At 45.1% G+C, this 15,013-nt stretch overlaps 1 protein-coding gene across 2 annotated transcripts in view; it reads right to left on the bottom strand.

Moving 5' to 3' along the window:
- ARHGAP39 (Rho GTPase activating protein 39) overlaps positions 1–10,080 on the bottom strand; it is a 330,726-nt gene extending 320,646 nt beyond the window's left edge. The window contains exon 1 of one of the 2 annotated variants that reach the window (XM_060775969.2): positions 9,985–10,080. In XM_060775969.2, the coding sequence (XP_060631952.2) occupies positions 9,985–9,995 (11 nt within the window). In that variant the 5' untranslated portion in view covers positions 9,996–10,080. Of the gene's footprint in view, positions 1–3,910; positions 4,017–9,984 lie in introns of those variants that run through there. The other variant, XM_060775968.2, reaches the window with a different exon arrangement.
- Positions 10,081–15,013: the final 4,933 nt, after the last annotated feature.

Here is a 15,013-nt window from a genome sequence, read left to right as displayed (position 1 = left end):
GGCCCCCGAAAAGAAGCCTTTAGAGAAATGTCCCTTATTAAACAGTCTTTATGAGGCTTGAGCTTAAATATAACAGTCTTTTATTGATGAACAAATAGGAATTGTAAAACTTTCTTAACAATCTCTTGGCTCTTGCAATCTTGTTCACAGGGAACAGGCACTATCTTCAAAAACCTTGTTTAAAGGAAAATTCCCCTTTCTAGCTCCTCCCAGGCTGCTGTGAACCTAAACCTTATTGATGTGGATTCACTACCGGGCTGAACTACGTCTCAACGCCGAGCGAACCTATCAAAAGGCTTGTAATCACTTCACTGCTTTGATGGTTAGAGCTGTTATTCCCTTCGGAATTCCTCGGGGCTGTAAGGCTGTTTTCCTGGAACCTTTGGGAATCTTTAGAGGCTCTCAAGACTGTTCTCCCCCGGAAAGTCTTAAGGGACAAAGCCTTTGCACAGGAGGACGACTGTATACATCCTCTGCATTGACTTCCTTTGCTGAGACTAACTGAAAAATGGCCCCTTCCCTCCAAAAAACCAGAGACGGGCGGGACCAGGGATCCTAACTATTATTGACAGGTGGTTTGCCCTATGAATGCAGCCAAAGGAGCCACCAATCTGCAAAGTCCCTGCAACTTAGGACTATGAACAAACACTCAGTGCAAAACACAAAATTGGAGCCCCTGGAACAACCGTTCCAGAACAATGCCTCTAGACCATGGCCATATAGCCCGAAAAAATCTACAACAACCCATTCCTATATTTGTCCAACCTTGTACAGCCAGATTAGAGCAATATATTTTATTGCATGCACTCACCAAAAAAAAGTATTCTCATTCCCTCTGATGCAAGGATCAAGTTTGTCCCCCGTGCTTGCAGTAAGCAAGCGAAAAATGCATGGTGGGTCCCACCCGCTCCACAGATAATGAAATTAGCTTAAGCTTCTGCTAAATTTCAGCTCAATTATTCAAAATGTAAGGGTGTTGGTTTCCTCCCCTCCCTCCCACAACACTTCCGAACAATTAGCGCTTGACAGCACAGATGCAAAGGCTCTCCAGGAGAGTTCGCAGGCCTTGATGGGTGAATACATGGAAAAGTATTCAAAGCCAATTGGCTGGGCATTGGCTGCTTGCAAGATCTAAGCGTTATAGGAGTTATCAACCTTCCTAATGCTGCGACCCCTTAATATAGTTCCTTATGTTGTGGTGACCCCCAACCATAACATTATTTTCATTACTACTTCACAACTGTAATGTTGCTACTGTTATGAATCGTAATGTAAATATCTGATATACAGGGTGTATTTTCATTCACTGGAAAAAAAATTGTCACAAATACCCAATACACACAAATCTGAATACTGGTGGGTTTGGGGGTGGAGGGTGGGATTGATTTGTCATTTTGGGAGTTGTAGTTGCTGGGATTTATGAGATATATTTTAACTGTTTTGTATTGTTGTTTGCTATTGTTTTATTATTGATCTGTTGTGGGCTCGGCCTCATGTAAGCCGCACCGAGTCCCTTGAGGAGATGGTAGCAGGGTATAAATAAAGTTTAATAATAATAATAATAATAATTTATAGTTTCACTGTCTACTTGTGACACCGAGTCCTTTGATGGAGTACTTCCTCATTCTTCTGTACACCGCTGGAAGTTTTTATGGCGTCGTAAATTAGTTAAGTTAGCCTCCCCACATAAAGCGGTACCTAAATTTCCTACTTGACAGATGCAACTGTCTTTCGGTCTGCATAGGTCAACAGCAAGCTAGACTATTAATGGTCGGGAGCTTACTCTGACCTGGGCTGGCTTCGAACTCATGATCTCTTGGTCAGTAGTGATTTAATGCAGCTGGCTTCTAATTAACTGCACCACAGCTAGTATATATTATAATATATCTATATAAATAAAAATGTAATGTTGGTTTGTGGGATTAACAGAACTCAAGAACCATTCGACTAATTGACACCAAATGTGGACACAAGACACCTAACAACCCAATGTATGTCCTTCACTAAAAAAAATGATTTTGTCATTTGGCAGTTGTAGTTGCTGGGATTTCTAGTTCACCTACAATCAAAGAGCATTCTGAACTCCACCAATGATAGAATTGGATCAAACTTGGCACACAGAATTCCCATGGCCAACAGAAAATACTGGAGAGGCTTGGGGAACATAGACCTTGAGTTTTGGACTTGTAGTTCACCTACATGCCGAGAGCACTGTGGACTCAAAACAATGATGGATCTGGACCTAACTTGGCATGAAAATCAACATGTCCAAATGTGAATTCCGGTGAAGTGTAGGGAAAATAGACTTGGCCTTTGGGAGTTGTAGTTGCTGGGATTTATCGTTCACCTACAATCAAAGAACATTCTGAACCCCTCCAAGGTTAGAATTGGGCCAAACTTCTCACACAGAATCCCCATGACCAACAGAAAATACTGGAGAGGCTTGGGGAACATAGACCTTGAGTTTTGGAGTTGTACTTCACCTACATGCCGAGAGCACTGTGGATGGATCTGAACCAAACTTGGCATGAAAATCAACATGTCCAAATGTGAAGTGTAGGGAAAATAGACTTGGCATTTGGGAGTTGTAGTTGCTGGGATTTATCGTTCACCTACAATCAAAGAGCATTCTGAACTCCACCATTGATAGAATTGAACCAAACTTGGCATTGTGGACTCAAAGCAATCATGGATCTGGACCAAACTTGACATGAAAATCAATCATGTCAATCAAAGAACATTCTGAACCCCACCAAGGTTAAAATTGGACCGAACTTCCCACACAGAATCCGCATGACCAACAGAAAATACTGTTTTCTGATGGTCTTTGGTGACCCCTCTGATACCCCCTCACGACCCCTCCAGGGGTCCCGACCCCTAGGTTGAGAAACACAGATCTAAGCCAATGGTGGTAGGGCAGCACCCAACCAGCAGGTCCTGATGCCCAAACAGACATCTTGTATGCCAAAACAAACATCTTGACCGTCCTGATGCCCAAACAGACATCTTGACCGCCCTGAGTCGCCTCCGGGCTGATATGGGCAGGATATAAATAATGTAAATAAATAAATAAATAATATGTGGTTTGGGATGCAAAGATAGAAAGAATGGCAGAATTACAGAGTTGGAAGAGACCACAAAGTCCATCCTGCAAAACCCCCATCATGCACAAATACACATCAAAAATACCCCCATACATATGAATGCACACGCACACACGCCAGCCACCTGCTGCCTCCAGCATTTCATCCAACAACTCCAATTAGTCTGCCAGGTGCAGAGATTCACCAGCCAAGGTCACCATTCGAGGGTTAAGTGAAGCGGTATATCACACGCACAGAACAATTAATAAATTCCCCGCCTTGCCGCGGCTTAGCTGTACACAGAATAAAAGGGCAAAGAGAAAGGAGGGAAGAGAGGGGAGCACGCATGCAGCAAAGGGAAGCGGGTCGGAAAGGAAATGAAAGGCAATCCTGGAGCAAAGCCGGCATCCACCCCGAGGAACCGCATACCGATCCTCACCCCTCGGATGCTCAAGAGGAAAGCACCATTCCTGGGCCAACCTCTGCATCCATCCCCACCCAAATACCAGCCTTCGCCCTCAAGGCTCCCCCCAACCCCTCCCACTGCACCACTGTGGGCCCCCACAGCACTGCAGCTGACAACTCCACATCACACACACAAATGCTTGTTTTCTCTCCAACGTCAAGTCTCAATCCTGCATTTCCCCCTCTGCCACTTGCTGATGGGGAAAAAACCACATCACCTTCCCAACCCAAACCAGTGGCTGGGTTTTCAGCAGCACCCCTCACTCCCATTCATGCTCATCAGCCTCCAAGACATGTCATTCCCCTGCATCTCCCTGCAAGGAACCCCCAGCCTCCCCCCTTCTTGTTTCCTCCTCCCAAACCTGTGGTCCTCCATGCTTCCACCATGCTCCAGCCTCCGTGGACGGACGGACGGACGGCGACGTGCCGATGGCCCACCAAACACGCCCCTTCGCCCGATTCACTCGGCTCACGTCCAACTTGAGAGAGCCCAGCCTTCTTTCCTCCTCCTCCTCCTCCCCCCACCACCTCCAAAAAAAAAAAAAGACAGACGAAAGAGACCACCACCCCGGAAGCCATACCTTGCACCATTCCTTTTCGCCCGCCCACCCTGCAATGCAATCTTAAAAAACATGCTCACTCCCCATCCACAGCATCAAGACCAGGAAGGCAAAGAGATCCCTCACCCCACCCTGTGTAAAAAACACATTTGGCATCCATATAGCACCAATCTGGATTGGGAGGGGGGTTAATCTCAGGAGGGAAAAGTGTGTAGAGGCATCTTATGGGGAGAAAACCCACAATTCCCATGCAATGCAAGGGTCTCAATGCCCGGCAGTGGGGAAGGAGGGAGGGAGGGAGGAAAAAGCCACCTGCCTGGAGGCCGATGGGCAAGAGCAGGTGCCAGGCCGAGGGGGAAGAGGAGGGGTGCGAAAGGGGAGGGATGTGCAGAGATCCTCTGAAGAAAAGGGGATGGGAGACCTCCAAGCAATGGCTATGGGGCCCTGGGAAGGAGGGAGAGACCGGCTTGCCCGAAAGTGGGCAAAGAAGGGCATTGCCCGTCTCAGTCATCTCCAGAGCAGCTCAAAGGCATCCTTCCAGAGACTCACAGCTCTGGAAACATGGTGAGAGGTGAGGTTTAATAATATGATTTCTGCATCAGAGCAAGGCAAGAGGAGAGTCATGCTACTCCAAAGGAAGATGGAGTTGGATTCATGGAAGGTCCTTCTTCACCAAGAGACCAAGCTGGGGAGGAAGAGGCCTCAAGGGTATCATGAGGGTGGGATCCAGAGGAGATCCGCTGCTCTAGAAAGGTAGTGTGGGGTGAGGCTCATGCTTGAGAAGGGGAAGGAGAGGGTTATGGGCCACCCCACTGCCTGCAAAGGAAGATGGGAGGTTGATTCATGGAAGGTCCTTCTTCATCAAGAGACCAAACTGGGGAGGAAAAGGCCTCAAGGGTATCATGTGGGAGGGATCCAGAGGAGATCCGCTGCTCTAGAAAGGTAGTGTGGGATGAGGCCATGCTTGAGAAGGGGAAGGAGAGGGTTGTGGGCCACCCCACTGCCTACAAAGGAAGATGGGAGGTTGATTCATGAAAGGTCCTTCTTCACCAAGAGACCAAACTGGGGAGGAAGAGGCCTCAAGGGTATCATGTGGGAGGGATCCAGAGGAGATACGTTGCTCTAGAAAGGTAGTGTGGGGTGAGGCTCATGCTTGAGAAGGGGAAGGAGAGGGTTGTGGGCCACCCCACTGCCTGCAAAGGAAGATGGAGTTTGATTCATGGAAGGTCCTTCTTCATCAAGAGACCAAGCTGGGGAGGAAGAGGCCTCAAGGGTATCATGTGGGAGGGATCCAGAGGAGATCCGCTGCTCTAGAAAGGTAGTGTAGGGTGAGGCTCATGCTTGGGAAGGGGAAGGAGAGGGTCATGGGCCACCCCACTGCCTGCAAAGGAAGATGGGAGGTTGATTCATGAAAGGTCCTTCTTCACCAAGAGACCAAACTGGGGAGGAAGAGGCCTCAAGGGTATCATGTGGGGGGATCCAGAGGAGATACGTTGCTCTAGAAAGGTAGTGTAGGGTGAGGCTCACGCTTGGGAAGGGGAAAGAGAGGGTTATGGGCCACCCCACTGCCTGCAAAGGAAGATGGGAGGTTGATTCATGAAAGGTCCTTCTTCACCAAGAGACCAAACTGGGGAGGAAGAGGCCTCAAGGGTATCATGTGTGAGGGATCCAGAGGAGATACGTTGCTCTAGAAAGGTAGTGTAGGGTGAGGCTCACGCTTGGGAAGGGGAAAGAGAGGGTTATGGGCCACCCCACTGCCTGCAAAGGAAGATGGGAGGTTGATTCATGGAAGGTCCTTCTTCATCAAGAGACCAAACTGGGGAGGAAGAGGCCTCAAGGGTATCATGTGGGAGGGATCCAGAGGAGATCCGTTGCTCTAGAAAGGTAGTGTGGGGTGAGGCTCATGCTTGAGAAGGGGAAGGAGAGGGTTGTGGGCCACCCCACTGCCTGCAAAGGAAGATGGAGTTTGATTCATGGAAGGTCCTTTTTCATCAAGAGACCAAACTGAGGAGGAAGAGGCCTCAAGGGTATCATGTGGGAGGCATCCAGAGGAGATCCGCTGCTCTAGAAAGGTAGTGTGGGGTGAGGCTCATGCTTGAGAAGGGGAAGGAGAGGGTTATGGGCCACCCCACTGCTTGCAAAGGAAGATGGGAGGTTGATTCATGAAAGGTCCTTCTTCATCAAGAGACCAAACTGGGGAGGAAGAGGCCTCAAGGGTATCATGTGGGAGGGATCCAGAGGAGATCCGCTGCTCTAGAAAGGTAGTGTGGGGTGAGGCTCATGCTTGAGAAGGGGAAAGAGATGGTTATGGGCCACCCCACTGCCTGCAAAGGAAGATGGGAGGTTGATTCATGAAAGGTCCTTCTTCATCAAGAGACCAAACTGGGGAGGAAGAGGCCTCAAGGGTTTCATGTGGGAGGGATCCAGAGGAGATCCGATGCTCAAGAAAGATAGTGTGGGGTGAGGCTCATGCTTGAGAAGGGGAAAGAGATGGTTATGGGCCACCCCACTGCCTGCAAAGGAAGATGGGAGGTTGATTCATGAAAGGTCCTTCTTCATCAAGAGACCAAACTGGGGAGGAAGAGGCCTCAAGGGTATCATGTGGGAGGGATCCAGAGGAGATCCGATGCTCAAGAAAGATAGTGTGGGGTGAGGCTCATGCTTGAGAAGGGGAAGGAGAGGGTTATGGGCCACCCCACTGCTTGCAAAGGAAGATGGGAGGTTGATTCATGAAAGGTCCTTCTTCATCAAGAGACCAAACTGGGGAGGAAGAGGCCTCAAGGGTATCATGTGGGAGGGATCCAGAGGAGATCCGATGCTCAAGAAAGATAGTGTGGGGTGAGGCTCATGCTTGAGAAGGGGAAGGAGAGGGTTATGGGCCACCCCACTGCTTGCAAAGGAAGATGGGAGGTTGATTCATGAAAGGTCCTTCTTCATCAAGAGACCAAACTGGGGAGGAAGAGGCCTCAAGGGTATCATGTGGGAGGGATCCAGAGGAGATCCACTGCTCTAGAAAGGTAGTTGATTAAATGTCCTTAACTGGAGGGATAGGGAGACATCACATAAAAATGCACCCCAATATATTTTCAGGGAAAGGTAAACACTCCAGTATAGTTCTGGCTCAATTCTGGGATAGCTGTTGGGGTTTTCTATCAGAAAACCAGTTCCAAAGAAGGTGGGACCAATTGCAAAAAAGGAGATGGTCCCAAAAAGAGACCCAGCAGGGTTTGGAGAGGTGTACCTTCTTCCCAAATAAATCAGGACAGGAAGAGGCAAGAATGTCTGAAGAAGCAGGGGAGTGGAAACCTAGGGGTTGCCCCAAAGGTCTCTATGAGTCTCCAAACAGAGGAATAGGAGGAGAAAAGAGGGCCCAAAGTGAGGCCAAAGGAGAGGGGGAAACTGCCCCTGAATTGGGGAAAAACCTCTGTGCTTGATGTTATGGGGACAACAAGGAGGGTGCAAAAGGCCTGCAAAGGAAAGAGGGAACAGGAAGGGTCTGCGAGGATGGAGGAAAAGCAGAAACGGGCATCAGAGGGTGGGAAGGAAAAATGCTTGTTTTATTGGAGATTTCCAGCACTGCAACTTCCCTTGAGAAAGAACATATATTGAGCAGCATATGGGTGTTTGTTTGATGTATATCAGGGGTGTTTTTTTCCTCTCTCTCTCAATAATAATAGTAACAACAACAACAACAACACAGAAATAATACCGGACATAAATTGGTATGGTTTTCTCTTCCTGGAAATGTAATGGGGAGGATTTTTTTCTGGAAACACATTGAGACGGGATTATTATATAGAGAGAGGGAGGGAGGGAGGAATATATATAGAAATATACCTGGATGCAATCTTTTGGAAATACATTGGGGTGGAATTAGAGAGAGAGAGAGAGAGATACAAAAAATATACCTGGATGCATTTTTTTTTTTTTTTGGAAATACACTGGGGTAGGTTTACTTTCTCTCTCTCTCTTTCTCTCTCTCTATATATGGAAATAAAAATATATACCTGGATACATTCTTTTTGGAAACAGACTGGGGTGAGTTTATTTTATGCATACACACACAGAGAGATATTTTCTATGTATAATAATAAATGTGTGTGTATATATATATATATACACACACTCACACACACACACACATATATAGAATATTCTTTATAGAAATATACCTGGATACATTTTTTGGAAACAAATTGGGGTGAGCTTATTTTATACACACACTCAGATATATAATTTTCTATGTATAATATTATATATATAATATATATACACACACACACACACATTCATATATATAGAACATTGTATGTAGAAATATACCTGGATGCATTTTTCTATAATATTAGATAGATAGATAGATAGATAGATAGACAGACAGACAGATAGATAGAACCTACATGCTGTTTTTTAATACTCTGGGGTGCGCTATATATATATAATATTATATAGATAGTGAGATTGAGAAATAGATATAGAAACAGACCTGGACGCATTTTTTTGGAAAAATACACTGGGGTGAGCTTATTGTTTTTCTATTATATGACAGATATAGAAATAGAAATTATATATATATATAAGACAGATAGAGAAATAGAAATTATATATATATATATATATATATATATATATGACAGATATAGAAATTTTATATATATATATATATATATATATATGTATGTATGACAGGTAGAGAAATAGAAATTATATATATATATATATGACAGGTAGAGAAATAGAAATTATATATATATATATATACATATATACACATATATATGACAGATAGAGAACTAGAATATATATATATATATATATATATATATATATATATATGAAAGATAGAGAAATAGAAATTTTATATTATATATATATATATATATATGACAGGTAGACAAATAGAAATTAGATATATGTATGTATGTATGTATGACAGATAGAGAAATAGAAATTATATATATATATATGTGAAAGATAGAGAAATAGAAATTAGATATATGTATGTATGTATGTATGACAGATAGAGAAATAGAAATTAAATGTATGTATGTATGTATGTATGACAGATAGAGAAATAGAAATTATATATGTGTGTGTGTGTGACAGATAGAAATATATATATATATATATATATATATAGGAAAGATAGAGAAATAGAAATTATATATATATAATGTCTACTCTATATCTGTCATATATATATATATATAATTTCTCTCTCTATATATATATATATATAATTTCTATTTCCATCTGTCATACATATATATATACATAAACATTCTATTTCTGTATCTGTATATATATATATATATGACAGATATAGAAATAGAAATTATATATAGTGAGAGAAATTATATATATATATATATATATGAGACAGATATAGAAATAGACATTATATATATATATATATGAGAGAGAAATAGGAATTATATATATATATATATGACAGATATAGAAATAGACATTATATATATATATATATATATGACAGATATAGAAATAGAAATTATATGCATATATATATGACAGATAAATAGAAATTATATATATATGACAGATATAGAAATAGAAATTATATATATATGACAGATATAGAATTAGAAATTATATATATATGACAGATATAGAAATAGACATTTATATATATATATATATATATATATATATATATATATTAGATAGATAAGATATAGAAATATACCTGGAGACACATTTTTTCTGAAAACACACTGGTGTGGGCTATAGAGATATAAAGTATAGAGCTCTCTACCTGGATATACATTTTGGTACTCATACATTGAGGTTAGGTTGGGCTGGGTCTCCTCCTCCTCCCCGCCCCCCCCCCCTCCAAAGTAGATGGGCCTGCCTACCTCTCGGCCATGTTGGTGGGGGTCCTGCGGGGCCTTCACCCCATGGCCCCCACCCTCCCTCCCGCGCCGCCTCCGCCGCCTCCCGGCCGCTGAATGACGGACCCAGCCTCAGCGCCGCAGCGCCGCGTCCCGCCGTCACCACCGACAACCGCCAACAGCCAATCACAGGCGCCGGGGGGCGTGGCCTAAGGCAGCACGGCTCCGCCCGGGCAACAACCCACTTCGGGCGTCCTTTTCGCGTCACACGCTGACGCTAGCGTCCTCGCATTGCCTCATGGGAAATGTGTTGTTGTTGTTCATTCGTTCAGTCGTCTCCGACTCTTCGTGACCTCGTGGACCAGCCCACGCCAGAGCTCCCTGTCGGCCGTCACCACCCCCAGCTCCTTCAAGGTCAGTCCAGTCACTTCAAGGATGCCATCCATCCATCTTGCCCTTGGTCGGCCCCTCTTCCTTTTGCCTTCCACTTTCCCCAGCATAACTGTTTTCTCTAGGCTTTGCTGTCTCCTCATGATGGGAAATGTAGTTCTCGGCTTTTCCCGCCCAGCCGAGCTGCTTCGTCCGCCGCCATCTTGGTTTCCTGAGGGGGAGAAAAAAATATATGACAGAAAATAATACAAAAAATAAAATAAAATATATAAAAATGTAAAATAGATAATATAATATTATAAATATTGAAATATGAGAAATAAAATTCAAGGAAGATATTGACAAGCTGGAATGTGTCCACAGGAGAGCGACTAAAATGATCAAGGGTCTGGAGAACAAGCCCTATGAGGAGCGGCTTAAGGAGCTGGGCATGTTTAGCCTGAAGAACAGAAGGCTGAGAGGAGATATGATGAGGGCCATGTATAAATATGTGAGAGGAAGCCACAGGGAGGAGGGAGCAAGCTTGTTTTCCGCTTCCCTGGAGACTAGGACGCAATGGAACAATGGCTTCAAACTACAAGAGAGGAGATTCCATCTGAGCATTAGGAAGAACTTCCTGACTCTGAGAGCCGTTCAGCAGTGGAACTCTCTGCCCCGGAGTGTGGTGGAGGCCCCTTCTTTGGAGGCTTTTAAATAGAGGCTGGATGGCCATCTGTCAGGGGTGATTTGAACGCAACATTCCTGCTTCTTGGCAGAATGGGGCTGGACTGGATGGCCCATGAGGTCTCTTCCAACTCTTTGATTCTATGATCCTAAGAACTTCCTGACTGTGAGAGCCGTTCAGCAGTGGAACTCTCTGCCCCGGAGTGTGGTGGAGGCTCCTTCTTTGTAAGCTTTTAAACAGAGGCTGGATGGCCATCTGTCAGGGGTGATTTGAATGCAATATTCCTGCTTCTTAGCAGAATGGGGTTGGACTGGATGGACATACAACATATATAGACAAGAAGCCCTGGCCTTTGAGTACTCCAGCTGGAGATCAGCTGTAACCAGCAGTGCTGCAGAATTTGAAGAGGCACGAATGGAGGGCGAAAGAGAGAAACGATCCAAGAGGAAGGCGGGTCAAGCCAACCCTGACCGAGACTGCCTTCCACGTGAAAACTGATGTCCCCCACCCTGGAGGATTATCCTACTCGGACAACGAGGGATTGCCTAAGTAAATAGACACAGAGGCAATTTAACATTCCAGCTTTTCGGCTTCCTGAGAGTATTCACAATTCCTGCCACAGGGGGAGCTGCTGCTTCACCGTCTACTTGTGATACCGAGTCCTTTGATGGAGTACTTCCTCATTCTTTTGCACACCGCTGGAAGGTTTTATGGCGTCGTAAATTAGTTAAGTAGGCCTCCCCGCGTAAAACGGTACCTAAGTTTCCTACTTGACAGATGCAACTGTCTTCGGGCTGCATAGGCCAACAGCAAGCTAGACTATTAATGGTCGGGAGCTCACTCTGACCTGGGCTGGCTTCGAACTCATGACCTCTCGGTCAGTAGTGATTTAATGCAGCTGGCTTCTAAGTAGCTGCACCACAGCTAGTATATATTATAGGTAAAAGATAAAGGTTGTCCCCTGACATTAAGTCCAGTTGTGTCTGACTCTGGGGTGTGGCTTTCTAAGCCAAAGAGCCGGCATTGTCCATGGACACCTCCAAGATCATGTGGCCAGCATGACCGCATGGAACACCGTTACTTTCCCGCTGGAGCGGTACCTATAGGTCTACTCACATTTGCATGTTTTCGAACTGTTAGGTTGGCAGAAGCTGGGGCTGACAGCGGAAGTTCATGCCGCTCTCCGGATTCAAACCTGCGACCTTTAGGTCAACAAGCTCAGCACTGCGCCACCGGGTTAAATCCCTGAAGACCAACAGGTTGCAGGTTCGAATCCGGGGAGAGGCAGATGAGCTCCCTCTATCAGCTCCAGCTCCTCATGCGGGGACATGAGAGAAGCCTCCCACAAGGATGATAAAAACATCAAATCATCCGGGCGTCCCCTGGGCAACGTCCTTGCAGACGGCCAATTCTCTCACACCAGAAGCGACTTGCAGTTTCTCAGGTCGTTCCTGACACACACACACACAAAACCAAAAAAAAAAAAAACCAGGGGATCAGCTATCCACTAGCTAGCTGGTTTTGTCCTGATGTACTGTTATCCTTGAAAAGTAACTTCCTCTCTGCAGCAAGGATTCTTGGCATGTAAGTTATTTGCCAGATGAAGAGTTTAGATTCCATCATTCATCATCTGGAACTTCGGGTTTACTCAAAGCAATACACAATACGAACTCTGTAGGAACCTTCCATTTCAATACGATTCCTTACTGAATGTTTCCCATATCTGGGAAACATTATTATTTGAAGCACAACAAGATGAGTCTACAACGAACAAGATCACTCTGCTGGCTGACTGGCACAACCTGGGGATCACAACCAGACACAGTGAAGACATCTGCCCTTGCGCTTTGCTACTCTGCTGCTGAATGTGCACGCCCAGTGTGGAGCACATCTCACCACGCTATAACAGTGGATGTGGCTCTTAATGAGACATGCCACATTATCACGGAGTGTCTGCGTCCTACACCACTGGAGAAATTACACTTTTTAGCCGGTATTGCACCACTTTCCGCTGGGAAGTAGCAGCCAATAGTGAAAGGACCAAGGCAGTGACATCTCCAGCTCATCCTCTATTTGGGTATCAGCCAGCACGTCAACGACTTAAATCAAGAAATAGTTTTCTAAGATCTACAGAGACACTCGCTGGAGCACCTCAGCAAGCAAGAGTCCAAAAGTGGCAGGCTCAAACCCAGAACCTCAATCAGTGGCTGATACCAAATGAGAGACACAGAAGACTGGGCAACTTGGAAGGCGCTGAACAGACTGCACTCTGGCACCACGAGATGCAGAGCCAACCTCAAGAAATGGGGCCACAAAGTGGAATCCACGACATGCGAGTGCAGAGAAGAGCAAACCACTGACCACCTGCTGCAATGCAACCTGAGCCCTGCTAAATGCACAATGGAGGACCTTCTTATAGTAACACCAGAGGCACTCCAAGTGGCCAGATACTGGTCAAAGGACATTTAATCAACTACCAAACTTGCAAACTTTGTGGTTTGTTTGTTTGTTTGTTTAAAAATGCAATACAACTGTTTGGTTTGCTCCTGACACGATAAATAAATACTCTGCTGGCTGTTGTATTGGATCACATGTCAGACATATTATTAATATTATTATTATTATTTAGATATATGGTCCATACTGCATAATGTTTGTCCTGCTGAGTTGCTCCTTGTCATTCAGAAAGGAGACAGGCTTGGAATATATACACATCCACACAAATGTTCCCCAAGAAAAAATAACCACCCTTATTAGATATGCTAGAGTTGCCCTGTCAGGTCCAATTAAGTGCATCAGATGTATGGTTATTTCTGACAAGAGTGATTCTTCCATCTTTAGGGGGGAAAGGGCTTGAGGGTCAATTAGGGAAAGATCAAATCTCTCTCTCCGTCTATCAATTCCCGCCTCTGTCCGCCATGCCAAAAGGGATGAAGGGATGCTGGGGATGAAACCTCTTGGCTCAACGCGGCTCTAATGAGACAGAAAGGCTGAGCCGATGCTAAACCTGTCTCCAGCACAGAATCCTAGAGTTGGAAGAGGGATCCCCAAGGGTCATCCAGTCCAACCCCATTCTGCCATGCTGAAAGACACAATCAGGCACTCTCAAGAGATGGCCATCCAGAGTTGGAAGAGATCCTAAAGGTCATGCAGTCCAGCTGCAATCTGCCAGGAAGGAAGACACAATTCAAGCCTTTCTGATCAATGACCATCTAGTGTCTGTTTCAAAATCTCCAAGGAAGGAGACCACCAGGCAGTATATTCCAAGAGTTGAAGAGCTCTTACTTTCAGGAGGTTCCTCTTAACATTTGGGAGACATTTCAATCCACTGCTCCATTGTGTCCGAGTCACCACATCAGCAAACAACAAACTAGCTCCATCTTTACTATGATCCCCCTTTTAAACCCTTAAATATCCCAGTCTTCTCTTCTCCACACTAAATACAATCAGCTGCTCCTTAAGCTACTCTGCAGAGAGATTTTTGGTTTGCATACCTGTTACCATAGAATCATAGAATCAAAGAGTTGGAAGAGACCTCATGGGCCATCCAGTCCAACCCCCTGCCAAGAAGCAGGAATATTGCATTCAAATCACCCCTGACAAATGGCCATCCAGCCTCTGCTTAAAAGCTTCCAAAGAAGGAGCCTCCACCACACTCCGGGGCAGAGAGTTCCACTGCTGAACGGCTCTCACAGGAAGTTCTTCCTCATGTTCAGATGGAATCTCCTCTCTTGTAGTTTGAAGCCATTGTTCTGCGTCCTAGTCTCCAAGGAAGCAGAAAACAAGCTTGCTCCCTCCTCCCTGTGGCTTCCTCTCACATATTTATACATGGCTATCATATCTCCTCTCAGCCTTCTCTTCTTCAGGCTAAACATGCCCAGTTCCCTAAGCCGCTCCTCGTAGGGCTTGTTCTCCAGACCCTTGATCATTTTAGTCACCCTCCTCTGGACACATTCCAGCTTGTCAATATATCTCTTGAATTGTGGTGCCCAGAATTGG

The sequence above is a fragment of the Anolis sagrei genome, chromosome 4 (genome assembly GCF_037176765.1).
Source record: "Anolis sagrei isolate rAnoSag1 chromosome 4, rAnoSag1.mat, whole genome shotgun sequence".
Taxonomy (NCBI): Eukaryota; Metazoa; Chordata; class Lepidosauria; order Squamata; family Dactyloidae; genus Anolis; species Anolis sagrei.
This window is presented reverse-complemented; position numbering and strand designations above follow the sequence as displayed.